Source organism: Hippichthys cyanospilos, chromosome 19 (genome assembly GCF_059441005.1).
Source record: "Hippichthys cyanospilos isolate Australia breed blue-spotted pipefish chromosome 19, RoL_Hcya_1.0, whole genome shotgun sequence".
Classification (NCBI taxonomy): domain Eukaryota; kingdom Metazoa; phylum Chordata; class Actinopteri; order Syngnathiformes; family Syngnathidae; genus Hippichthys; species Hippichthys cyanospilos.
In genome coordinates, this window is record NC_142387.1 from 15,944,775 (window position 1) to 15,969,694 (window position 24,920).

A 24,920-nucleotide genomic window follows, 5' to 3' on the forward strand; every position below is an offset into this window, starting at 1 on the left:
TGATGTGAACATTTGTGGGGGCGCTTGGAGATGATGCAGGAGTATTTGCATTAACGTGTGACACTTGAGGGCGCGCCCACTTTGAGGACTTGCGTGAACACGAACTTTGTGAGGGAAGAAATATTTGCCCCGGGCGCGTTCAACGATGGACTTTCCCAAAGGTTACCCGAGTTCACTTTTGTCCGCCAGTCAGAGTACAAAACGAATGCGTTTTCACATGAGGTCACTTCCCCCTTTTTTTTTTTGCTTTGTATTTTTTATGTAATAAATTCATCGGTATTTGGGAGCGGGCTTCCACTTGAGCACATGAAACCAATAAAGACTAAAATGACAGCGTAAGGATGATTTTTTTTGTGTTTATTTTCCTTCACATGACCTTTGAGCCCCCCCACACACACACCCGACCGCGCGCGTCCGAACGAGTCGGAAAGCGGCGGAACAGGTGCGGCACATCGTTAGACGCCTGATTGACCGAGGCAAAAAAAATGGAAAAGCTTTGCCTCTGCGACGCCTCTTTTGTGACATTTTGCAGATTAATACGAGGCGCCGACGGGGGGGGGGGCTCTGGAAAATTGCTTTGACTGGAAATGTGTCACGGCTGACAGCGAATCTTCTCTTTTTTTTTTTAAACTTTTCTGATCCCCCATTAAACACTTTCCTCTGATCTAATTCAATAAACGCCAGGGGGAGTTTGAATACTAATCATATGCCCCCCCCCCATCTTTGGAAGCCACAAACACTTGAAAGGCTCTTAAGCCGCGACGGGAGCGCGTACATGAATCGCGGTCCCGATCCAGTCCAAAGTGCGCAAACAGTCGTGACATCTTCAAATAAACCCCCACACAAAATACATCCCCCGCAACCATCAAGTCTTTTTTTTTTTTTTTTAAAGGGAAGCGATAGTGATGGCTAAATGTGGCTTTATGAAGCACTTGTAATATTTTTGGACATCTCTGGATGGCACTCAAGACAGTGGAAATGTAATACATTTTCAATGCACAATAATTTATCTTTAAACTAAAACAAAAAGAGGGCTTCATGAAGATTGCAATATTTCTTGACACCTCTAGATGGCAGACAGTTCAACTAGGCAGTGGAAATGTAATACATTTCCTATGCAGAATCATTCATCTTTAAAGAGGAAGATCAAATAGACGAGTAAAAAAATTCACGAATCTTCATAAAGCCCTTGTGGGGTTTTTTTCTCTCGATTTTTTTTGACTCCTCGAGACGGCAGACTTGGCTCAACAACGCAGCGGAAATTTAGTCCAGTTTCCAATGCGCAATCATTTATCTTTAAACTAGGAGCATCGAACAGACGAGTAAAAAAAAATCACAAGGGCTTCATGAAGCTTCATGAAGCACTTCATGAAGCTTCATGAAGCCCTTGTGATTTTTTTGTGATTTTTCACTTGAGAGGACTCCTCAAGAGGGCACTCTTGGTTCAGAGAGGACACTGAATACATTTCCACTCTACTACAATTCATTTTTCAAGTAGGAGCGCCAACCCGTGGAGTAAAAACAAAAACAAAAAATCACAAGTGCTTCACGACGGTTCACGAAGCACTTGAGACATTTTTGGACTGGTCGAGATGGCACTCTTGGTTCAAAAAGCAAGTTTAATAAATTTACGCTACAACTGTCCAGTACTTGAATGTATCTTTTAACCGAGAGCACTGAGCAGTGGAGTTTGGGGAAAAAGCATGTGCTTCATGAAGCTTCATATTACCATCACTTGAAAGCAGCGCGTGATCAAAGGGCCGAGTGAGGCCTCAAAATTTTCGGGCATCCTCAGGTGTCAAATGTGCCAAAGCAAAACGTCCCAAGAGCTGGCCAAGCTACTAACATTCCTTCTTCTGTGAGTGAGCCCATATGCACGTAAATGAAGCAAAAGGTCAAAAACAACCCAATTATCTTTCAAAAAAAACAAAAAAGAACAACCAAAGGAACAATTTGACACAAAGATTGGGTCCTTTATTGACCCATCATTTTAAACACAGATGTTTTTTTTTTGTTTTGGTTTTTTCAAGAGTGCAGGTCCTGCTTATTTCCTTTAACCATATATACACAAACGTGAATATGTAGGTGGTCTTCGGTTTATGAATGTCCCCAACTAGGGCGCTTCGTGATTATAAGCGTGGGAATAGTTTTCGCCCCTCCCAGTGTACAAGCTAACCATTGGAGTTTTTAATTGATCATTGTAGAATCATGCCTTAAAATAATTTTTCACACAGCATGAGCATAGCTTAGCTAGCTACCTAGCTTACAATTCCCATACGAATTTGGATAACACATCTCATTATTACCCGGAATCCCCCTTTTGATTCGGTAAAGCGGCCTTGAAGTGATTTTTTTTTTTTTTTGATTTGATTCCATAGAGTTGACAGATCGTCGTCACATCATTCGGCAAATCGTACGCTCGTGTTCCCGAGACACGTCGCCGTTTTCTTTGGGACACCTGAGGATCTCCTACTACGCCGACCGTATCCTTGACAAAAGAAAGCAAAAAGAGTCAATAAATAACTTCTTCACTCGTGTCCCGTAACGGGACGTACCCACAGCATCGTAAAAACGGTCGACGACATCACAGATTGAGGACTCACAACTTGTCCTTTTCTACTAAGACTCGCAGAAACAAGGAGCCCCGAAGCCACTTTGGAGACACACATATTACGCGGCGAGCGTGACCGATACAGTAAGACCTAGCACACCCATTTTAATATAAAATGCCCCCACTTGCGAATCGACTCGCTGAAAATCAGTGCAAAGAAGGACAAGAGGAGTGCAGAGTTAGTCGGGCAAGCGCGCGTAGCCCAGAGTCTTCATCAAAGCCCCGCAGACGTCCTCCACCAGCCTCACGTCCCGCCGGGACATTTTCTGCCGCCAGGCGGCGATGTTCGCCGGCGAGATGTCCCCCTCGTACTGCAGGGCGTACAGGTTGGTGGAGGTGGCGAAGGCCAGCTGGTTGAGTGCGGCCGGTGACACCGGCACCCCCAGGAAAGCGTGGATGCCCTCCGCCGTCTCCCGCGGGGAGTTGACCACGTCCTCGAAGCGCACTCGGAGGAAGGAGTCCTCCGGGAGGCTCCGGCCGACCCGCAGCACGGCGGCGGTGTGCGCCAGCCACAGGTGGGCCAGTATCAACACCGGGTTGCCCTCTTGGCGGGCCAGCAAGCCCCTGAGCGCCTGGAACTCGGGCGCCACGCTCGGGCAGCCGTCCTCCGCGGCGTCCTCCTTGAATATCAAGGAAAGGTGCTGAGGGATGTTCTTTAGCGAGTACAGGCTGGGCTTGCTGTTGTACAACATGAGATAAATCCAGGCTCGGGGGTCCCTCACCACATAGAGGCTTTTCAGGGAAGGCCCCACAACCTCCCGGACGAAAGGCAGCTTCAGCGCCCAGCTCCCGCTTCGCAAGCTGAGGACGACGCGGCTGTTCGGGTACTCGGCCAGGTGGCGCCTCAGCTCCCGGATGTACTCGGCGTCCCTGTCCGTGCCGGCCCGCGGCCCCGTCGCCGCCTCCTTCCGCACGGACCGCTTCTTCGAGCCCGGTTGGGAGGCCGCGCGCGGGGGCGGCCGGGCCGGCTCGCTCTCCGCTAGCTGAACGTTCTGCAGGTGCAGCTTGGTGTTGAAAACCAGCGAGTGGAGCCAGCCCTGGATGATCTTGAAGCGCCCCCGCCGCGCCTCCGAGCGGGACCACTCGCAGGCGTCCACCAGGGCGTCGAACTCAAACTCCGTCTCCGGGACGTCCAAATGCTCGGTGGGCACTCGGATGTAGAGGAAGTCCGAGGCGTTGCGGAAAAGGTGCTTGAGGACCTCGGCCCCCGAGCCGGGCAGGGTGGCGATAAGGGCGGTGGGTAGAGGGGGCTGGCGCCGCTCGCGCGGCCCGACCGGCGAGCGGGCTTCGCTTTTCCACTTGACGCCGCAGAGGAGCCGATCGCAGCTGCTGGACACAAAGAGCAGGCCGGCTATCCACAGGAAGAGGACGGCGGGCAGGGCGTAGCGCATCAGCCGCCGCAGCCTGAAGCACACGTCGTAAAACTTCCTCTGCGCGACGAGGAAAGCGGCGGCCGCGCAGAAGGCCAGACCCGCCACCGCGTTGAGCGCGAAGGCAAAGTCGAAGATCTGATTGTCGCCGCCTGTCTGTTTGAGGACCGCCTGCGTCCCCAGGCCAAATCGAGTGACTCGATACGCATCCTCCACCTTACAGTGTCCGCCGTAGCCTAAATACGCCGCCCTCGCCCCGACGTCTTTATAGTTGGTGGCGACGGACACGACGGTCTCCGTGTTATTGATGGTCAATGAGAGCCGCGCGCCATTTTTGCCGCTATCGATAAACTTACAGTCGGACACTTTGACGTACGGCCCGTGGAACACGTAAGCCGCCCTGCTGACGGCGTCTGTCATCGGGAACGTCACGTTTACAAACTGAGTCCAGCGCTTTTTGAACTCGGCCGCCTGTTCCGCCTCCTGTATGCGGGTTTCCGGACTGTGCCCCTTGCTGTCAAACCAAAACATTTTGTAGTGCGCGTCCCACACGTCCATCATGGCGCCGTTGTAGCGCTCCATGAACCTGAAGGGAACGTATTTGAAGTCGATGTCCAAGTTGTGGAAGAAGGCGCTGAACTGGCTGACGGGCGAGTCGGCAGCCTTCTCCACGTGATCCAGCACCAAAAGCGTTTGGGAATTGAGCAAGACCAGCGCTCTGTACACGCTGGTCAGCTTCATGGCGGGCGAGTACGCCGCCACCGCTTCCCCGCTGGCGAACATGCCGTCCCCGTGGGACGACGCCGCGACGACCTCGCCGCGGGTGTCGCCCACCCCCTCGTCGTTCCAGCGCAGCCACTTGACGCACTCGCCCAGCTGACCCTCCCACGGAGCGTTACACCGACTGGTGGGCGACGGGCCGAACACCAGCACGTTGTTGAGGTAGCTCAACTTTGGCCCGTAGAGCGCTTCCGACACGAAGACCTGCCCGTTGGGAGCAAAGGTGAAGGAGTTCTGGTCCGGGTGCTCATGGCCCGGGTTAAAACTATTCCAACCGTACACCCACGAGTACGGTTTCTCGTGGACTATGTCGTAGACGGCGCGGCCGCCCAGTTTGCCGGACTTGAAGGAGACAAAAGTATTTCCCTGAGCGCCGGGTAGACCGGCTCCGTAGGTCACCACGCCCCAGTTGGAGAAAATGTGCAAGCTGGCTCTGCCGAAGCCCGGGGGGGGCCGCGGGGCCAGGCCCGCGTCGTACCAGACGTACTCCGTGTGCAGCGTGGCCCAGCGCTGCGCCGACGACTGTCCCATGGGGCCGTCCTTGGGTCGGTGCTTGCGGATCTGCTGAGCCAGCCAGTTCCCCGCGCCGTTCTTCAGGACGAAGGCGTCGAGGAACGCCAGCTGGCTCTCGGGCCCGTAGAACCAGTTGTAGTTGGAGTCGGCGATGCCCACCGACCTCTGGAAGCCGGGCAGCAGGGTGGCGTAGTAGAACCAAAAGTGCTCCGCCAGCCACTTGTTCTGCGTGTTGTCGATGCCGAAGTGGCGCCGCGCCAAGAAAACGTACTGCGTGACGGACTTGGCCGTGTAGCTCCCGTACGCCACGCCCTCGTCCAGGGAGCCGTCCACCACGTGGTTGAGCAGGAACATGGTTTTCTCCATGAAGTTGACCGCCGCTTGTTTCCAAAGCATGGACTCCCGGTCGCCGTGAGAGCCCACCACGACGGCCCCGGTCAGGAGGGCCACCACGTTGGTGGTCTGGTGATTGTGGAGGTACTGCCGGCCCCAGCCCCTGTACTTGGACAGCTCGTAAAGCGCCGCCGTTTGCGAGCGGATTTTCTCCAGGTAAACGTCCCTCCGCCGTACGTCCAGGTAGGCGTAAATAAAGTCGTAGGCCGTGGCGAAGCCGGTGAGCGAGTGCGCCATCGGGACCTCGTCGTTGGGCGCGCTGCTTACCTCCCAGTTGGGGTACTCGGCCATCCTGTCCATGAACTTGATGAGGAACTGCAGGGCGGCCGAATCCTCGGGGCGCAGCAGGCAGTAGAGCGCCAAGGGAGGCAGGTTGTTCCCGTAAACCTCGTTCCACTTGCTTGTAAACTCCTCGTGTTTGGCGGGCGGCAGGTGAGAAGGAGCGTTGGACAGCATGGTGAGCGCCGCCGCCCGGACCACTTTGAATATGTGGCCGTGGCTGCCGGAGGACCTTTGTCGCATGTTCTGTATGTCCCCCGGGCCGAAGTAAAGACCCGGGTGGGAAAACTCCGCCTGCCGCTCAGCCGCTCGGTCCCCGGTCAGCGGCGGCAAATCGTCCGTGAAAAGGTCTCTGTCGGTGGCATTGAGGACCCCCGAAAAGGCGGCTCCCACCGCCCAGAGAGGAAGGAGAAACAAAGCCCAGTTAAGCTCCATGCCGGCTTGGAAAGGCGTCCCTGAATAAAAACGTCCCACGGTGAAGTCCGAACAAGAAGCGGGAAAAGGAAAAAATCCTCACGGAAGGAAAAACTTCAGTGCGCTTTCCACATGCCTGCGCACGGACAGTGAAGAAACGTGAAAAAAAAAACAAAAAAACGTCGCATGAGTACTCCGACAGAAGGAAAAAAAAAAAAAAAAACAGTCCGGCGGGCGCACAGGTCCGTCAGCCCCAGTCGGTGTCAGTTCCACAAAGGCAGCGTGAGGATCCCGAGCCAGCCGCAGCATCGGCGGAGCGCCGCAGCGGCGAGCGGCGCTCCTCGGCGGGCCACATCGCTCGCCTCCAGCCCCGGGCTCCGGGCTGCGGGGGCCGCAAGGATCGCGGGCGCACCACCGGCCCCCCTTCTCTCCCCTCGTCTTGCGACTCCTCCTCCTCGCGTCCCAAAAGGGAGGAAAGTTGTCGTCACTCCTCAAGTATTCACGGGCATTTTTTTCCACATTGTGCGCAGCGAATCAGCCTCCCCGGAGGAGGATGAGGAGGCGGCGGCGGCGGTGTCGGCGGCGCGTGATGACTATTGCAGAAGATCCGCGCACGCGGCGGAGGTGCTGTGTCGACGTGTGCTGCCTGCCGTCTATTATAAAGGCGTGCGCGGGCACGCACGTGCGCGCTCCGACGCCTAGCACATGTGTGTGCGATCCGCGTCGTCGTCCTCTCTCTGTTTTCCGGGCGAGTGGAGCCGCTGGAAAATTATGCGGGTGCTTGGCGCTAGAGGGCGCTGTGGCTTCAAGAGCCGACTCTCTCTTTCTTTTCCTCTCTCACCCTTGCTCACCCCTACGCGTGCTTGTGTGCCTTGAGCACTAAGTGCGGAGCATTGACAGGGAATCCAACGAGTCGCGGTAAAATACGCTTTGCGGCACAGTGGCACGATATTCCACCATAAACAAACATATGTGCACCATAAGAAAGCCTTTCATCTTAAGTCAGTGCTTCTCAATTATATTTTGCATAAGCATACTTAAAACTGCATCCTTTTCAACATTAGCAAAGGAAAAACCCAATCATCAACCGTTAGTCACTGTTTACAGTGTTTATACAGGTTACAGGTTAGCCTAAAGCTGAAAAAAAAACAAGCACATCAAAGTGCCTGAAAAAAAACATGCCAATTCTTATTGTCTTGCAATTACACTTCACATGGCAAAAACAAAGCCTTTACCCTGGGGGCCCCCTTTGACATCGTCAAAGCTCTTCAAAGCTAGCCCGTCATCCCCCCTTTATACCAAAGCCAAGTCCAAGTCAAGTCTCGACGTCCTAAACCCGCGAGTCCGAGTCTCGAAGTTCCAAGCGCAATCAGGTCTCAAACATTTGCGCCATAAGCTCGAGTCAAGTTCAAGTCCGAGGGAAGACGGCGGCTGCTGTCCCACTTTTTTGAGGACAAACTAAATCAGACGCCGCTTGGCCGGGACAAACGCAAGTCGTAGTTTCACCGCATGTGTTCTGAAAGCGTTTTTTTCGAGGCAGACTTTTCAACTCGCCGTCAACGGCGCGTCCGACCCGGTTGAAGCCAGCGCCCCGCGGCCGCGGCTCGCCAAAGATTAACGAAGTTCAGCCGGCGCGCTTCGATTAGCCCCGGCCTTCAGACGGACGTCGGCGCGACGGCCGGGCGGGCGCGCTTCCGCGTGACGGTTGCCTGGCGACCGGCGGAGCTAACGAGAGAAGAGAGGCCGGCGGACTCCGGGGACGTGAATGACGGGTGCCGTTTGAAGCCCCCTCCGAAATCCGCGCGCGGACAGCGGCTGGCCTTATTAAAAAAGACGACACGCTGGGTGCAGAAGGGGCTACAAATTCTTGAAAGACCCTCAACCGCTCCCACGCAGAGACTTTCCATTGCCCCTCCTCGCCCCACGCGGAGTCTTCTTCAGTCTCGCCCCGCGGCCAACCCTTGCCGGTAAAGCGTGGCTAAGTCTTCGCCGCTCGGTGGTACGGCCTGTCCGTCATCAAAAGCGTGCGCGCTAGCCGTTAGCCGACACGCCCCGCTTCGCATTCACTGAATACGTTGAAGAATTGATGGCGTACTGGCAAGAAAATTAGCGCGACAAAACTGAGCAAACATTCTGGCTACTACTACGTACAGTGGGTACGCCGGGCACCGCAAACCATTCAGAGGACATTACGTACGTTCACTTTTCTAGCCTGCCGTATGTTTGAGCGCGTGCCGCACGGTAACGAAAAATACGGGCGGTCTACTCATGAGCATGTGGCGCGGTTACGTAAAAACGGAAGAAAAGCCGAAGGAATCGTGGTGCTTTTTTGAGGGTCCTGAACGACATTTCAATTCAATTCTACGGGACGATTGAAGAAGACGTCAAATGTACGAAACGCCCGTCCCCCTTTTGGAGGGACTAGCAAATAAATGGTTTCCTCGCGACCCGCGGGCCGAGCTCCACCGTCACTCCGGCCTTCCTTGCGATCGGTCACTCGACGGTCATCGTTAAGCATCTGTAATGAAGTTAATGAGCAAGCTTTTGCTCCGTGGAAAGATTGACTGCCCTCAGCTCAGCACATGAAAAATTAACCGGCGCGGGTCTGATGGAAACGCTGGCTAGAAAGCGCCCCGCCCCCGGCGTACCCCTCCCCCCCTCCGCCCTCTCTCCGAGGTAAACCCGACAAGCCGGGGAACGCGCCGTGAATTTTTCAAGCGGCTAAATTTGGCATCCCTGAGGATCGTTTGAATTTCCAAGAGAGATGCACCTGCGTGGAAAAAAAAGATCGGCCGGAAAAAAACACGTGGTATTGAACGCAACAGTCGGGAAGAAATCAGCCATCCGAGTAGAGCAAAAATATTTCCCGGTTCTGAGGGGACTACAATTAATATCGGGTTTATACTTTCTGAATTTTGCGGCCGTACCCTTTGGGAACAACCTAAACCGAGACTTCTGAGCTAAGATAGCGTTAGCATTCTTTTTGGTAATAAAGCTGCTGTAGCCATTTTTTTGCACATAACTGGAGTTAGCAGACAATAAAATAAAGAAATATCCGGAAATCAATGTCCTCAAAGTCCTTACGATTGTCCGGACTCTTAAAAAAATGTGAAAAAACGTCCCTGGCGTTGAATGAGTTTTTATGCAGAATCTTTCAAAATGTATTTATTTTGAATTTTGTCAAAAATGTGTTTTGTGTCTACAATTGCTTGCTAACAAAGCTAAAGCGGCATTTTATTTGATGACGCTGTTTTTGACTAAATGATGGGAAATGGACCCAGAGGCGTGCGCAATTTGCAATTTTTCTTTTTTTTGAAAAGTAACAAGTACACTTGTCAAATTGAATCTTTTGGTGAATATTTTAAGGGGACGATCCGTGGTCCAAATCAACGTAGGCTTGAGAAATATCTACGCTTGCATTAGTATGCCGGAGTGTATATTCAAATAAGAAATACGGCGGACCGCTGCGGTAAACTGATACGGTTGCGAATCTCGGGAATATCCTTGAAAGAAATTGTCCCGCAAAAATTGTCTCCAGGGAGACAAACAAAAAAAAAAGAGGAAAGGATCAGAGCAGACGTTTGGCCGTCTGTCTTATTCCCTCAACGCCACCTTACATAAATTCATGAGATGATTTGGGCTTCATTAAAAAGCCGCAAACAAGCTAGCAGCAGTTCATCCTCGGTTCACCGCAAAACAAGCGCCAGAAAAACAATCGGCGGCCCGCTGAGTACGTCTCGCTCCTTTTATACTGAATCAATAAAACGCCAATGCGTTTGTTTTGGAAAAGCTGGAAACGGGGCTTGGGCAAACGTGCTATTAGGCTAACCGCTTGATTTTTTTTTTCAATTATTCACCGCGCCCCGATTTAATCTCGGCGCGAAAATACGAACGAATATCGCCTGTAGGTACAAAAAGCAATCCGAAATGATATATCCCAAAATGAACATTATTGCTCCCGTGGATTCAGGAAATACTTATATATATCAAAAAAACTCGTCACACACACCTGTCCCTTTTGGGCCACAAATGTCCCCCGCGCCCTCGTTTGAGCACCGCCGCCCCGAACCTAACCCAAAAAGCTCGCGAGCATCGGCGGCATAATTACGGAGCGTGTCTCCCAAAAGCGAGCCGGCGTCATCAGCGGGACTTTGGGCCATCGATCGCGCTGCGCCCCCATTAGCCGCCGCTTTCCGCACGCGCCCCATTAGCATATTAGCATCACGCTTAGCCGGCGGGCCGCCGCTTCTTTGGTATTCACGGGGCGGCGCGGAAGGTCGCGCCTCCTCACTGATAAGCTCGTCCTTCGCCGCTCATTTGATTAATGGACATCAATTAGGGGCGGCTTAAGGTGGGCGGCGGGGAGAGCGGGCGCCCCGCCCTTTCCGCAAAGGTGTCATTTGGACCGCCGCAGGCAAATCGCCCAAAACCAAGGAATGTGCCTGACTGCGGCGACCGCACGCACACAAAAACACAAAGGCGCACGTCGGCGGCGCGCGGGCGTAGAGGGTGCGTCCAAGATGACGTTGCGATTTTGCCGCTGGATGCCCGGAATATTGGCCCGGTTATTCTAGAGCAGGCGTGGGCAAACTCTGGCCCGGGGGCCACATGCGGCCCCTTTGAAACTGAAAACTTGAAGAGCCATTATCTTAAATTCCTGAAGGATAGCAGAAGCATCATTGCTTTAAAATAGTAACTCTTAGCAATTATCATGATTTTTTTATTTTAAATTGAAGTTTTAATTCAATGGTGTGAAACCTACGGCCCGCGGGCCGGTTCTGGGCCGCAAATGGGTCTAAAAATGAGCTGATTTTTTTTTTTAACCAATGAAAAGCGTGAAATGTTTTGTGTATGATTAAGGTGATTTTTTTTTGCGATGAACGACTGGGGAAGGCTGTTATCTTTCCTGATGCGCATAAAAATAGTGGTGCTTTTATTCATCTAATTTCCGTATTGTTCGTGAAAAGGAGCCATGTTGGCATGATCGGTTCCCACCTTAACGCGAGGGAAGCGGCTTTTTTTTTTTTTTCTTTCGCAGCAGTAGCGCCTGCGTAGTGCTATTACGATGCGGCGGTGTAGCAGCTCCTTCATTGATTGTGCAGGTTTGTTGTTATTGAGGGTGAGATCGATGCCATAGGGGTGGGGGGGGAGTGGGGGGGGGGCGTGTTGCGGCGGCGGTCACCCGCAGCCCCGTGTGTGCGGCATGCCGATTGACGAACGCTGTGCAGCATCGATCATGTTCCAGCTTCAGCTGGCAATCAAAACATAAAAAAAAAAAAAGTGATTGATTATTGTGCTGTTTTTTTTGTTTTTTTTTTAATCTAGCACCAAAACAGGGCTCATTTTTTATGGTTTATTCTAAAGCCTTGAAGCAAAGTACTGTATTTTTGGGAATCATACGACGCAACGGGTTCTGAGCCGTTTTGATCATGTTTACGCAGAAGGAATTTTCTTTTGATTTCAAACTTTTTTATCTAAAAGTTACAGCAACGTCTCACGCCGTCAACGTGGATTAGTATGTGTCGAGTGTCTGCGTGTCGAGTGGGGGAGGCGCGAAAACTTGTCACTTTCCTGGGGGGGTTTGACTAAATATAATTAAGAATGACTGGTTTAGTGGGAAAATGCGTCCTGGTGGCGAATAAAAACAGAAAAATGCTGCACTGGTCTAGAAGGCGCAGGGTTCAAAGCATGAGAAAAAAGTAGCGGCTTTTAGTCCAAAACGTACAGGATGAAAAGACGGTAAGGACCACGGGAGTGAATTTGATTTTTAATGACGTAAGAATAGTAAAGCTATTTAGCAGATCGGCGCTAGGTGCGAGGCGGCGGTTTTCCTTGATATTTTCCAAGCTGTGATGGCGTGCCAATGTTGACAAGCGCCGTGGGTTAGCGTAGGAAAACGTGGCTCTCGGCAGTGGATGCGGCGGCGAGGGACCCTTAGCGACAAAGCTAATAGCGATCAGGACGCAGAGGGGATGATAAATGATGAATGAAAGCAGATAGCAGCTGCGGGGGAGGGAAAAGGGGGGCGGGGGGGGGGGGGGCACTCAGCCTCGTTATTGCACAGTCAGCGCAAAAAAAACCCACAAAAACCTTGACACACCCGCCCGCCACAAAAAAAAAAAAGGCAAAGCAAGAGTGGAATGGATTTATCTAAAGGGCGCAGCATTATGAGAACAACAAAGCGAGCCTGAAATTCCAGTCCGGTCACATCTGGCCCAATGAAAAACCACATTTGAAAAGAGGGTCAGAACTGGAAGCGGATCACATGACATACCGCGACTCCATTTACCGCAGTTCCCCAAATATAGGACGCACCTGTGTATATGCGGCGCCCTTGGTTTTCAGGTCAAATTCTGCTATGTTGCATCTTAGCGTATCCACTTTGGCAACAATGTCAAAAGCGAACCTCAGCTAACGTTCGACTCTATTGTATCAGTGAGTGCGGTTCTTTCCCTCGACGCGAACGGAGCAAGGCCCAGACGCGTCACATTTGCGGGTCAGCGCACCGGTTCTTAGGACGCGTCCGTTTGCCGAGGCCGCCTGCGCTCTCTTGCTCACGACCTTCAAAGCGGATTGATTTTTTTCCCGTTGGGTGAACAGCACGCGCGCCCGGGAAAGGCGGGGACCCGGTCCACGGGAGAGGAAAGTGACCATGAGTAAAGAGGGGAGGGAGAAAAGAAGGAAAAAAAAAGCTAGGCGTCAGCGTTTCGTAGGCCCGAGGCGAGCGGGTCCGCGTAAGGCGACACGATGCGGACAGCGTCCGCGTCTATTTTTATTGCTCGGACACACGGTGAACACCATCTAGTGTCGCGCCGCGAAGCGTCGGAGATTTTGCTATCGGGCTCGCCGAGCCCGCTTGAAGCGATGACCGCTTAGCACGCGCGTCAAGCAACCAGCAACAGATGCCTCAAAGTGCAGTGGCGCCTCTTCTTACAAAAATCATTCGTTCCAGAAGTCATTTCCTAACGCGAATTATTCCTAATTAGAGGCGCTTTTTTCACGTAAATAATTCAGTCCGAGCCTTAAAAAAAAACACTCCTAAACCCTTTCAAGTTCATACTTAAGTTTGGTTTAAGGTCATGCGAAGTACTTCCTGAATGTTATGCTGACGTATAACATTACGTGTATAGGTTGTTTTATGTGTATCTTTTTATTTTACAATTCAAGCGATTTAGCCGTCATTTATCGTGGTCTTATGGAAGGGGAGCGGCAAGAAAAAAAAAAAAAAGCACCGTCAGCATGTTGCTTTCTCTTTCCGATGTAGGAAAAATGTTGTTTAATGACGTCGCCTTTTCACGGCCGGATGGCGAAAGCGCCCGCGACGGAGGCCGTGACATTTCCCACCGTTAACGAGGCTCGCTTCTATTTTGGTCCGCTCCGGGACGGTAAATGAGCCCCGATGCGCTTTGGACGGCGAGCGGACGAGCGCGCCAAAGGCTTTCATCGGAGGCGGAGGGGACCGGCTCGGGCGAGCCGCGACGCACTCGATCGGGTTACGACGGTTCCCTTTCGCGTCTGCGGGCCGAGGTGTAAACGTATACACCCAGGCGGCGCCATCGATCCGCATCCTCCGCTCTAATTCCGTCTCCGATATCTCCCAGATCGGCGAGCGGCCCGCCAGATCGGTCGGCGAGTACGGCCGAGCGTCAGACGACGGTTTTTGAGCTTAACGCGCTTCCTGATGAAGTTCATTGATCCGCCGAGGCTCCGCGCTGCCTTCCCCGGGCGCCCGTGATTGGTTTGATCCAAGCGGCGGCCCTAATCGCCAAGATGGGATTTCAAATGTCACGGGGGGGAAAAAAATGCTCTTCTGACTTTATCGCTTTTGACCCGCTATTGGCCGGAGGCGCTAGAAGTTACTAGGCGCACCCTAGAGCAAATAAGCGCATAGATCGGACTTTCACGTACTACGCAAAACAATAAAATATTTCCGGAGGAATTTTACTCAAGAAACCGCGTCCCATATTTGGGGAATTACGGAATATACAAACGCCCCCCAAAATTGGATGGATGCAGCCATTTTAGACGACATGTGGGCGGGCTTGTCTATCATGAAAATGATACTGCCATTTTGGATTGGTGAAGAGTCATTTTGGCCTTTTCTACGGGTCTCCAAAGCAAAGTCGGCTTCCAGGCCTGCTCTCCTTGCCCAGATTCATTTTGGGGGGGAACCCGTCGGCTAAAAGGACAGGCTGGAAATGGCCCGGTCGATCCCCCGTGGAATTTGGGACGGTTAGGGTTAGCTCTTTACGTTATATTGCAGTCAATGACGTCTTAATGACGAGTTGAAATTAGAAGCGTTCCCCGTGACAAGTGTAGTCACACGCCTTGCGCGGGAACAGATCCTTTGTCAAGAAGCCGTTTAGCAAACAAGAGGGAGCGGCTTTCCCGCGACGGCTTTTTTCGGAGAAGCGTCGCTTTTGTGTTGGCGTGGCAGCCTTCCTTCCAGATCAATGATTCCCGCTCAAATAAGTCGAGGCGGCCATGAAATATTCAAGTGGCAGGCAGAGCAAGGGGTTGAAAGCCTTCTCCTACGCGGGGGTGATGTATCTCCTTTATTTTTCATGACCGCTTGGGGACGCTTCGGGACGCTTCTTTTCTATTTTCTTAGCGGCTAATCCAGTCGGAAGCTCAAGAACTCGCCGGCGAGCTGACCCAAGGTCCAAGCTGCTAAATCGCCATCGACAAATCCGCGTCCGAATTCTCCTGTTGCTAATTGGCCCGTTTTACAAAATAAGTTTTTCCGCTTCCTTCAAAGTCATGCCACGGTTGCAATATTCGACACCGACATGCCTTCCGCTCTACTTTTCCCCACTGCTTTTATTATTCCGACGCCACTGCTACATTAGCATGCTGTGACATGATGTTAGCATGTCAAACGCGCACACCGACATCTGAAGATGAAACATTTAGCACATCGTCGACGTCTATTAGCATGAATTACTCAGGAAGCGGCGACGTTCCATGCAGGAACGCGGTGAGAGCGACCCCGTCGTCACCTTCTTGAACGTCACCGGCAAAAAAGTTTGAATGTCGGGGCGATGGAAATGTGACGTTGGCAATGAAGCTGACAGTGGCAGTAACGCCGCACTCCTTTGATATTTAAATTGAACCGAAGGAGATTTTTGCTATCATTAAAGTGTTTCAGCGGTCCCCAACCGCCTGTCCGCCCGCGGCCGGGTACCGGTCCGCGGATCAATTGGTACCAGGCCGCATGGGCCCCACCCCAAATAATGATGTTTTGAAAGTGATTTAGTTTATCCTTCAACATTTCTTTCATTTGGGCTTTTCTTGGCTTGATCTTTTTTGGGCGCCGCCTCTGGCCTCTCTCGGTATTACATTTTGTAGTGAGGACAAAAGTGAGGACGGCGTGGCTTCAGTTGAGCCCAGTCACTGTCGGTGTAAAACACGTTGTTGTCTCTCTGTGAAAATCTGGTCCACGAGTGTCTGTAAGTTGTACTTTCTTTATTGTGGATTCCGCTTCACAATAATGTCAAATGTTGACCGGTCCGCGGTGATAACAATTAAGGGGAGTCCTGGTTTAACAGCCTGTTAATACTCGGTCTTGTTCGGTCGCAAATGAAGACACGTGCCCGTTCAGCCTCCGTACTACAGTTAGGATTCACCGGGCATGGGAAAGAACGGTAGTCAAGGTTTTATTAAATGTATTTGATCTATCTTATTTAGGTACGTACAATGAAGGGAATTCACTTATTGCGTGAGGTCTTCCGGCCCCCGTTAACCGCAAAAACTAGGGAATACTTTCTGTTTGGTTTTCACTTCATTTTGTTCGTGAGAATGTTTTTCTTTCCTGGGTTTTGGTGAACTCTAGTAACCTTGATCCGCGAACGAAAGCCCAAACCCGCGAGTCCCGACTACAAACGAAAAAAGACTTTCAAAGCCGTCCGCGGCGGCTCCTCTCAAGCAAGCGTCAAGAAGCGGCGCGCGGGGCGGGCGCTCCGCTAATTGTCCTTCGCGCCGGCCTCTGGAGGGCCACTCGGCGAGCTCATCGGCGCCCCCTTCGCGAGCGTCGACTTTGAGCCTCCCGCTCCAAACGCGGCGACTGGAGCATCCGCCGCCACCGCCGCTCTTTCATCCTGGAGATTTAGCTCGGTGGAGGCGCCGCTTGCGTCACCCGCGGCTGTCAGAACAAAGAGCGGCGGAGCGGAGGCGCCGCCGTCGTTCCAGCCGGCGACAAGCGGGACGCGCCGCTTGACTTTGAACTTGTTTCTGACTGATTGGCGTGCACTCAAAGACTACATTTCCATTCCCTGCCCAGGAAAACGCCACGAGAACCGACGGACGGACGGATGGACGGACGGGCTTCTGCGTGGCCGCTTGACTGCTGTTTCTCCATATGCTCATTTGTTGCTTTTTGATTTCGGCTTATAAATCATACAACCTCAAAGCGTTAGCCAATTATCCCACCCAAATAAATAAATCGTTACACATGCAGAGTAGGCAGTATTGAGAAATGAATTGAATAAAAAAAGCAGGAAGCTCATAGAAATTGTATATATACACGCGCGTGTGGTGTTTCCAAGTTGGGCATCATGTTTAGCACAAAAACAGCGCGGCGACGAAAGCGGCGTTTCTCATCCCGGCACCTCCGAGCGCTTCTATTCCTTTGCCCGTACGCGTCGGAAGAGTAGCTTTGATTTGGCCGGGACGCCATCTGGCAGGAGATGGCGGGCGGCTAAACGGTCGGGAGCGCTCCGTTGTGTCTGATTAATCACGCTAGTGTGGCGAAGGTCCATTAAGCCCTTTCCCCCAAACGTCGCGAGTGGTCGCGCGGCGCCCACGCTGTGCCCCGAGCGGCACGGCGCCAACGGGCCGCAGACGGAGAGCCAAAAAAAATAAAAAATGCTGGAAAGGGAAGCCAACACCTGTGCGTGGGGATTGCGGCGCCTCAGTGACAGGAGAGCCAAAATAGGCTCTCTGTTTTTTATTTTTTGAGGCATAACGATCTGCCGTATTAGCAGGCGAGCTGGCTTCTTCTTTCCAGTCAGATTTGCCTCAAGCCAACATTGCAGTATAATGGCTTCCACAATCAAATCGCTTTCGCTGGAAGCTCAAGTTATGAACTTTCATGAACCCGTTTCCGACATGCAAACATTCATAAGTCGAGGCGATCTTTTCCATTAGAATCAATGGAAATGAAAAGAATCCGTTCCGGCCCCAAAACTAAGTTAATACTTAGGCTTTCCTTGAACCGCTGTGTGCTTAAAATACATGAAAAATAGAGGAGTCTTCTTCCCTAATAGCATGATCAAATTCTGATTCAAGTATTTCTTTCCTCAGGCAAAGCGACCCCGCTCTGATTTTCAATTCACGGCGATAAGATTGCGGCGCTCACGAAGGCAAAGGATGCGCAACGTGCAATGCTTTTAAAGAAAGGTCACCGTCTTCTTCGAATTGGATTCTTTTTAACAAGCTGAGCGTTCGCGCCGGTTTCAGTTTTGTGTGTTTTTGGGGTGCAGGTTCAAAGGAAACCCTTGAAAAAGTCACCAGAAAAATAGATGTACCCTTGGAATATGCTTGGCATTTGTTTACGAGGAGGAAATATCACATCACGGTGACTATCCTATTGCCCACAAGGAGACTGAGATTGTTATGACATAGCTTAGTTTTGAGAGCAACACACACCAGCAGCATGTGACGGGATAGGTAGGGCGCACAATGTGACTCACCGCTTTAAACAGCCTCAAGAATCACAAGGACACACACACACACGAACTTTCTATCGGAGTGGGGACAGAGTTTTGCTTTTCCTAGCCTCCAACCTTCACGAGGGATTCCTTAACCCTGGGCTGTACCCTAAAATCAATTCTTGACCCTCAACAATAGGTCCCAACTTGTGAGGTCCGCCACAAGGACAGCACAACCCGGAATTGGTCCCCACCGGGTAGCAGAAATAAATGCGCAAGCACACGCACAAGCTTGTGATCGTTACGCCGAACGACACTTTGCTTTGACTCACGTAACCTTCGTGTGCCTCACCTAACTTTTATACGCTTACAGAATAAAACATAAACACGTTACGAGTAAGAAGACCCGCACCTCGCCGGACCTCAATATGGGAAGGTGATTGTTTTGCAGCGGCTAGACCGTTCGGACGTTTTGTCGAGGCAATAGAAGAATTGTTAGGACACGCGGTTATAACGTCCCCATCGTCTATTTGGACTGGAGTCGATTCCCCTGATTTTGAGGATCCGCCCGAACACTTGGAATTTGGAAGGGAAAAATGGCATCCGAGCTTAATTTGGACCGTTACAAGCGCGCGTTTGTCGCGGCGCTCCGCCGTCTCCAATCGTTTTCGGATCGCTTCCGAAATCGCGAGGCTGCGTACAACAGATGGCTCAATAATAAAAACAGGAATAATGGTGGCTAAGACGCTTTTTGACAAGACGGCGCCGGGAGTTGATTGTGATTAACGGAGCAGGTGGCGGCGCTTTTACTCATCTCGAGAAGATAGCGCTTCTCGCTTGACGGCCGGCAGCGCACTCGTTTGTAATCATTTTATTGTGTTTACTGCGGCCATGATACAGGTTGCGGGCAATTTGCGAATGCGAACGCTAACGCCGATAGCGCGGGAATTGCGCGCCATCACCCCATGGCTTTCGTCAAGTGTCGTTACGTTCCTTGCGAAGACTTTCGCAGACCTTTTCACAGGCAGTACAGAAAAATAGCAATTTTTGAGATGTAGACGGACTTTAGTTAAACAGTCGCGAAAGCGCTTTTACTTCAAATTCGTTAAGAAAGGCGTGCCCAAACTGGGCCATTCGTGGCCCGTCATTCTCGCGTATGCGACGACAGTTCCAAAGTCAAAGTCGGGACTTGTTACCCCACACGGCAAAAAGGAAGAAAATGTCTTTTTATGTCTCACGGTGGGGGTGGAATTTTCCAGCGGAGCGTTTCCGAATCCAACAGCGAGTTGCGTCCTCTTTTGGACGTCTCAAAAACTCTTTGATTTGTGACTCTTTTAAAACGAGGTTTTCAACAAAAAGTTCACTCGGCTCGGCTGCAGATAAATCTAATTGAGTCCCCCGGATTTATTGCTCCTTTTCTTCTTCTTTGGCGAATTCAGTTTTGGGCCCAAGCCAGATGCTATGGCCGCAAATGTTTCCCTCCCACTCTTGGTTGCTTTTTGATAAGAAAGAAAACGCTCGGCCAGCCCGAAAGACAGTCGATGCCGGCGAAGATGAAGCGGGCCGGTCGTCAATAGAATAAATAGCCCGGCCCGCCTGGGGAGGCGCCGGACAAGAACGGCTACTACGTCTTGGTCGGCGCTATCGTGCGGGCTCTTCATCAGGAGGGCTGTTAGGAGTGACCTCCTTCACGGCTGTCAAGGGGGTGCTCCAATCAAGTAGCCTTACACCAGAAGGAGAGCTTCACCGCTATTATTCTTACGACGCGGTTCAGCCATAAAAACATCCCGGCCCTCATCGGTAAAAATCAAGACATCCTGCTGTTAGCCCGTAAGCTAAAAATGCTTATGTTGAAGCCAATCGATCGGCCGCGCTAACTTATCTGACAAGGCCGGCCTTAATATGATTGCTGTTTTAAAAGAGGAGAATTCTCGTCCATGGCGCCGAAAGAGTTCATGGTTTGCGCGAAACGTAAGTTAATTGCGACGCAGGCCAAGCCAGCAAGAGTAGCGTGGCCAGATAGTAAACCTGCCCCACGTCGGTAGCATAACGCATTTTGGCTTCGTAAACGTTCGTCGGACGTCGGAGCCCCGCCCACTTTACATCAGCGTCACTCCGGCAAGCTGAAAACCTGCAAGCCGGTCGGCCTGTTTTGCAGTCAGCAAAACCGACGGACGTCTGACGTGATCACGACGGATGAATATTACGATTGGGATGTTATTAATCCCTCGTTTTTTGGAGCTTTTCCGTCATACATCAGCCCGTTGGAAAAACGAAAAAAAAAACATCTAACCCGAAGCAAGCACTAGCGCACGTCTAGAAAGCCAGGACAAATTTGACGGATGCGTGTCCAACGAACACCCAAACATTTTGCTTCATCGCCGGTAGCGCAATTATTTTTTTATTTGATTACGCTAAACTGCTTAGCATACGTCGACCCGCATTTGGCCGGATGTCTTTCAGCCCCATTAGCGGCTATCTGGGCGAGGGAGATTGATGAGGAACGAGTCCTGTCGCCGAGCGATTGCGGCGCTCTGACAGGATGCGTTTGAAGGACGGCGGGCCGCGCAATTTCAAAATATAGATCAATCAAAAGGCTGTCACGGTCCCGCGCAAAACATCCTGTCCGCTTGGCTTTGCGCGCTTTCTTCATTACAAGTCAGCAGACGGCTCACGGACAACGCTGCCGCCGCGTCTTCCATATTCATAGGACGCCCGCCACGTACAAAATGACACCGTCGGCGGGATGTCTTTGAGGAGCTTTGCCGAGCTGCCCTTTGCACCCTTGTTGTTTTTAAACTTTTGATTGACCGCAACACGGATCCAGAAAAAGGAAACAAACAAAAACCTCGGCGTTACGAGCGGACTAGCAATCGACTGGCGAAGCGATTATTTACTACATAAAATACAGGCAGCGGAACTGAAGTTGTTCAAAATAAGCGCAGGATGTTATGAGAAGGGCTTCAAGACTGAAGTCCCCAACCGCCGGTCCGTGCGTGGCCTGCAGCCGAAATCGAGATCTTCGGAACTGGTTACGTTATCCTTTAACAGTTTGTTCGTTCGTGCTTCGTTGGGCTTGATCTTTGTTTTTTGGCGCCGCCTCTGGCCGCTGTTGCGATTGCATTTTGGAGTGAGGGAGGACGGCGTGGCTTCACTTCACTGTGAAATGTGGCCCGCGAGTATTAACGGCGGTTTATTTTACGGCTAGCGTGTATTATTTCCAACGACGGTTCATGACAAAAAATATAAACACGATTGATGCGTTTATTTGAATGAACTCATTTTGGGAGAGATAAACAAACGCAATACGAAATGACTCTTGCTCATGCAAAAGTGTGTGAAAATGTAACCGCCACCCGAAACTACAATCCCAAAACACGGCGATATCATTTGCTCCTTTCCCTTACCGGATTGCTTGTTGTATTTACACAAAGCGCTGAAAAAAAAGTGAAAGGCAATCTGGGGTCCCAACACTTGCCGACGTTCCAAATGTTCTGGCCCCGGCCCATATTATTGAAGGGCCTCTCATTTGGAAAGCTGTGTCGCGCCGCGATTGTCAAAGAGGCGTAGCTCATCAGCCGCATTTACCGGCGGCGAGAAAAAGGGATGTCAGGAAATGAAAAGGGAAGATTGGATAAGCCAAACGACTCCGGATTCGACTCCATTCCTTTTCCCTTCTCATTATGCGCGGCGGCGGTTCTGAAAACCCGCGAGCGTCCGTCAGCGCCGGACCCGCTCGCCCATCTGATTACGGACGGCGTCACAAGTGGCCGTACAAAGGACGGGACTTATTGGGCGGCGTGACGGCACCGACTTCTTTGCAGAGGAGCGTAATGATATTCATAACCTTTCCCTGTGTCCCGTGACAGCACATTTCCCGTCGGGGCGGCGCCATTCAGGCCCCAAGATAAGACCAAAACATTCCTCGCTTTATAAGCTGAGCATAGAGCGAAGGTGGAATTTGTTACAAAATGTTATGGCTTCCGTCGCGTGGATGGAACCTTCTTTGTGCTGGATTGCGGGGCAGTGACCGTAATTCCCCAAATATAGGACGCGCCCCACCAATTTCAGGGCCAACCTCTGCTATTTTCTATGTTACCGTGCGCCCCAAGCAGTTGTTTTTCCTTTTCCTCGCGTTGTGGCTCCCGTTCTTTTTGACGTACTGTAAATACCCGAAGTTTATGATGGTGTGTATAGACCACAAATAAACGAGTCAAACGGAATACCTTTCTCTTCTCTAACTGGAGTAGTCTTAGCGGAATCAGATGGAGACATCATTTGCTTTACATGATCCTCTCGGCTTTAGTATATTCCTGTGTGAACAGAGATGGACTCGGACGTTGGTTCAGTCTGCTCGCTTCTTTCATTGAGAATAAGCACCCAGCGGACGTGTTTCATCCGGCCCGCAAATGATTTTGTAAAGTATAAAAACATGAAAAACTTGAACTATTTTATGATTAACAGTCATGTCGCTGTTTTTCGATGAATAGTGACATTGTGCTTGTACTATTTTCAACAGTAAAAAGAAAGAACAATAAATCTGAAGTTATTTAAAAATATAGCATGATTTTGTTAGTCCCGCTCACTAAAAGCAGCTGAAGGGAGTTTGACACCCCTGAGCGAGGTTAACCCGAAACCGCCAGAAATCACCGTTTGCATTGGGTGAAGCCGGCGAGTCTTCGCGACGTTTAACATTTGACCCCGATATGTTGGCGAATCCCCGGCACGCCGCCAACAGCTTGGGCCCGAGGCGAACGCAGAGCCTGTAAACGCCGGCCGCTACGCGAGCGAACAAAGCGAGCCGCGCCAATTAGATGGATAACGAGCCCGGGGGAGGCGCCGGTCGCGCCGAGATCAGACCTCGTCGTAGTCCGCGGAGCCGGGAAACCGACCGACAAAAGGGATTCATTTTGTGTCCTACGGCGAAAAATGAACGTGCGTCTTCCTTGTGATTGTGCGGCCGAATACATCGACGCTTTGAAAACCAAATCCAGTCCCTGAGAAATGTTTCCACTGAGAAGCGGTGGCTTTCCCATTAAATTGACATCCAAGTCTCTGTTAGCTACTGACGTGAGGACCGCACCTATGGCGCATTCGGTCTGACGTTCCAAACTCATACAGAATCAAAGGCCAAGCGTGCATCAAACTTTAAGAATCCTATTAAGAAGAACGACAACAATAACAATCATTTAAAAAACGTATAAAAATGTCATATTTTTCATTAAAAAAAAAAAAACCTTTGCTTCATGTACCTGGGATGACTATGAAAATATATATACCGTGTGTGTATATATATAGAGAGAAAAAAAATCATGCTCAGGGCCAAATGTGCGACATCTGCAAAGGTGTGCAAGGAGCCCTTCATTTGTGCGCAATTTTTGAGATGGCAAGAAATAGGCGGCAGAGCTTCCTTCCCATGACCCATGCCCGCTGACAACAATTGCGCTAGTAGCTCATCCCGATTCGTAGCGAGCCCGCAGCGGGCACGGCGTGGCTGCCAAAGCCACGGCGTTATCGGGGCCTCGCGGCGCAATGAGATATTGCGGCCAAAGAGCGAGGACGGATGCAAACGAGCCGCCGTTAACGATCTGATGGGAAGTCTGAGCAGTGCGCGGAAGAAATATTGGCTTTGATCCTTAAAGGCAGCCATTTGAGGACTTAATCAGGAAATATTGCTCCTTGGATGCGAGTGGCACATAAAAACTCTTGCATGCATTTTTCACAACATCAGACCTACTAAGAGGAACGCACGCTCCCCGTTCATTTTTATTCAATATATATATATATATATATATATATATATATATATATATATATATATATATATATATATATATATATATATATATTTTTTTTTTTTTTTTTTTTTGTGAAATCACAAGATTGTTAGCTGGAAATGGGTCCAATTATGGTGCATCAGCAATTATGGTGTTGGAAGGCATTTATAGGCCAGAAAATACAATAGCTATACGGGCACTCCTACAAGACACGTGATTGGCTCCCGGCGCGACAATCGACCAATCAGGGCAGTCGTAGTCACTCCCGCCCAGGAGTGTTATCCACCCCTGTCGCACGTGCGCATTGAGGCGGGCCAACGGAAGCTTCCGGGCCCCCCGTGGCGCTTCCCTGCCGAGCCTCTCCCGATTTCAATGGATCCCCGCTCCGATGGTATCAAAGCCGCTTTACTTGCTGCGCTGGCCCCCACGCGCCGATTGCCAGCGCCGGAACCAGGGTCGTGCAAATGCGAGGACGGTCTTTGTTTTCTGCCTCCAATATTCATTCACATGCGAGGAAATGAAAGCAGCAGGCGACAAGAGATCAGAAAACGCGCTTCCGAGAAAATTTGCACTGAATCCTAATTACCATCCCTAACCCTGGTTTCAAACGCGACTTTGAAACCTTAACACTGCCTCGAAAACGTACTCTAACGTGACGTAGTCTAACCCAATCTTAAAACCCTATTTTGTGCCAGACTCTCTTCTTGAACCCCGACTCTAAATCCACAACCTATGTTTGAAACCCTAATCCGGTCAGAAACGTATTTGAAACCTTAACACGCGCTTTATACCCCAACTTGAAAGCTTAACAACCCTAACTTTGACTGGAGACCCTCGTTTGAAAGCAAAACCCTTTTCTAGACAAAATCTTGGAGCTTGGATCAAATTAGAAATCCCAATTCTTCTGTCTTTAAAACAAAAGCCAGCCTTGCAACCCTACTTTGAAAAGGTATAACAGAGGTTTGAAATGGTCAAACCTTCTTTCGAACCGTAGTCTTGCCTCGAAACCGGACTTCAAACCCTCAAACCGTGTTGGAAAGGCTAATTTGAAAGGCTAAAGATGTTTATTTTGCAGGTCCTCTCCCTGTTTGGCGTGTTGCTAATTCTGAGATGAATCTCCCAAAGTGGCGGTCTG

At 50.9% G+C, this 24,920-nt stretch overlaps 2 protein-coding genes across 2 annotated transcripts in view; both read right to left on the bottom strand.

Moving 5' to 3' along the window:
* The window catches only part of cdh19 (cadherin 19, type 2), a 104,821-nt gene that overhangs the window by 64,437 nt on the left and 15,464 nt on the right, over window positions 1–24,920 (bottom strand). The gene's annotated exons all lie outside the window — the stretch shown is intronic.
* On the bottom strand, window positions 1,409–7,084 carry dselb (dermatan sulfate epimerase like b). The gene has a single exon (XM_088441859.1). The coding sequence runs from the start codon at window positions 6,379–6,381 to the stop codon at window positions 2,791–2,793; it is 3,591 nt and encodes a 1,196-aa protein (XP_088297985.1). The 5' UTR covers window positions 6,382–7,084; the 3' UTR covers window positions 1,409–2,790.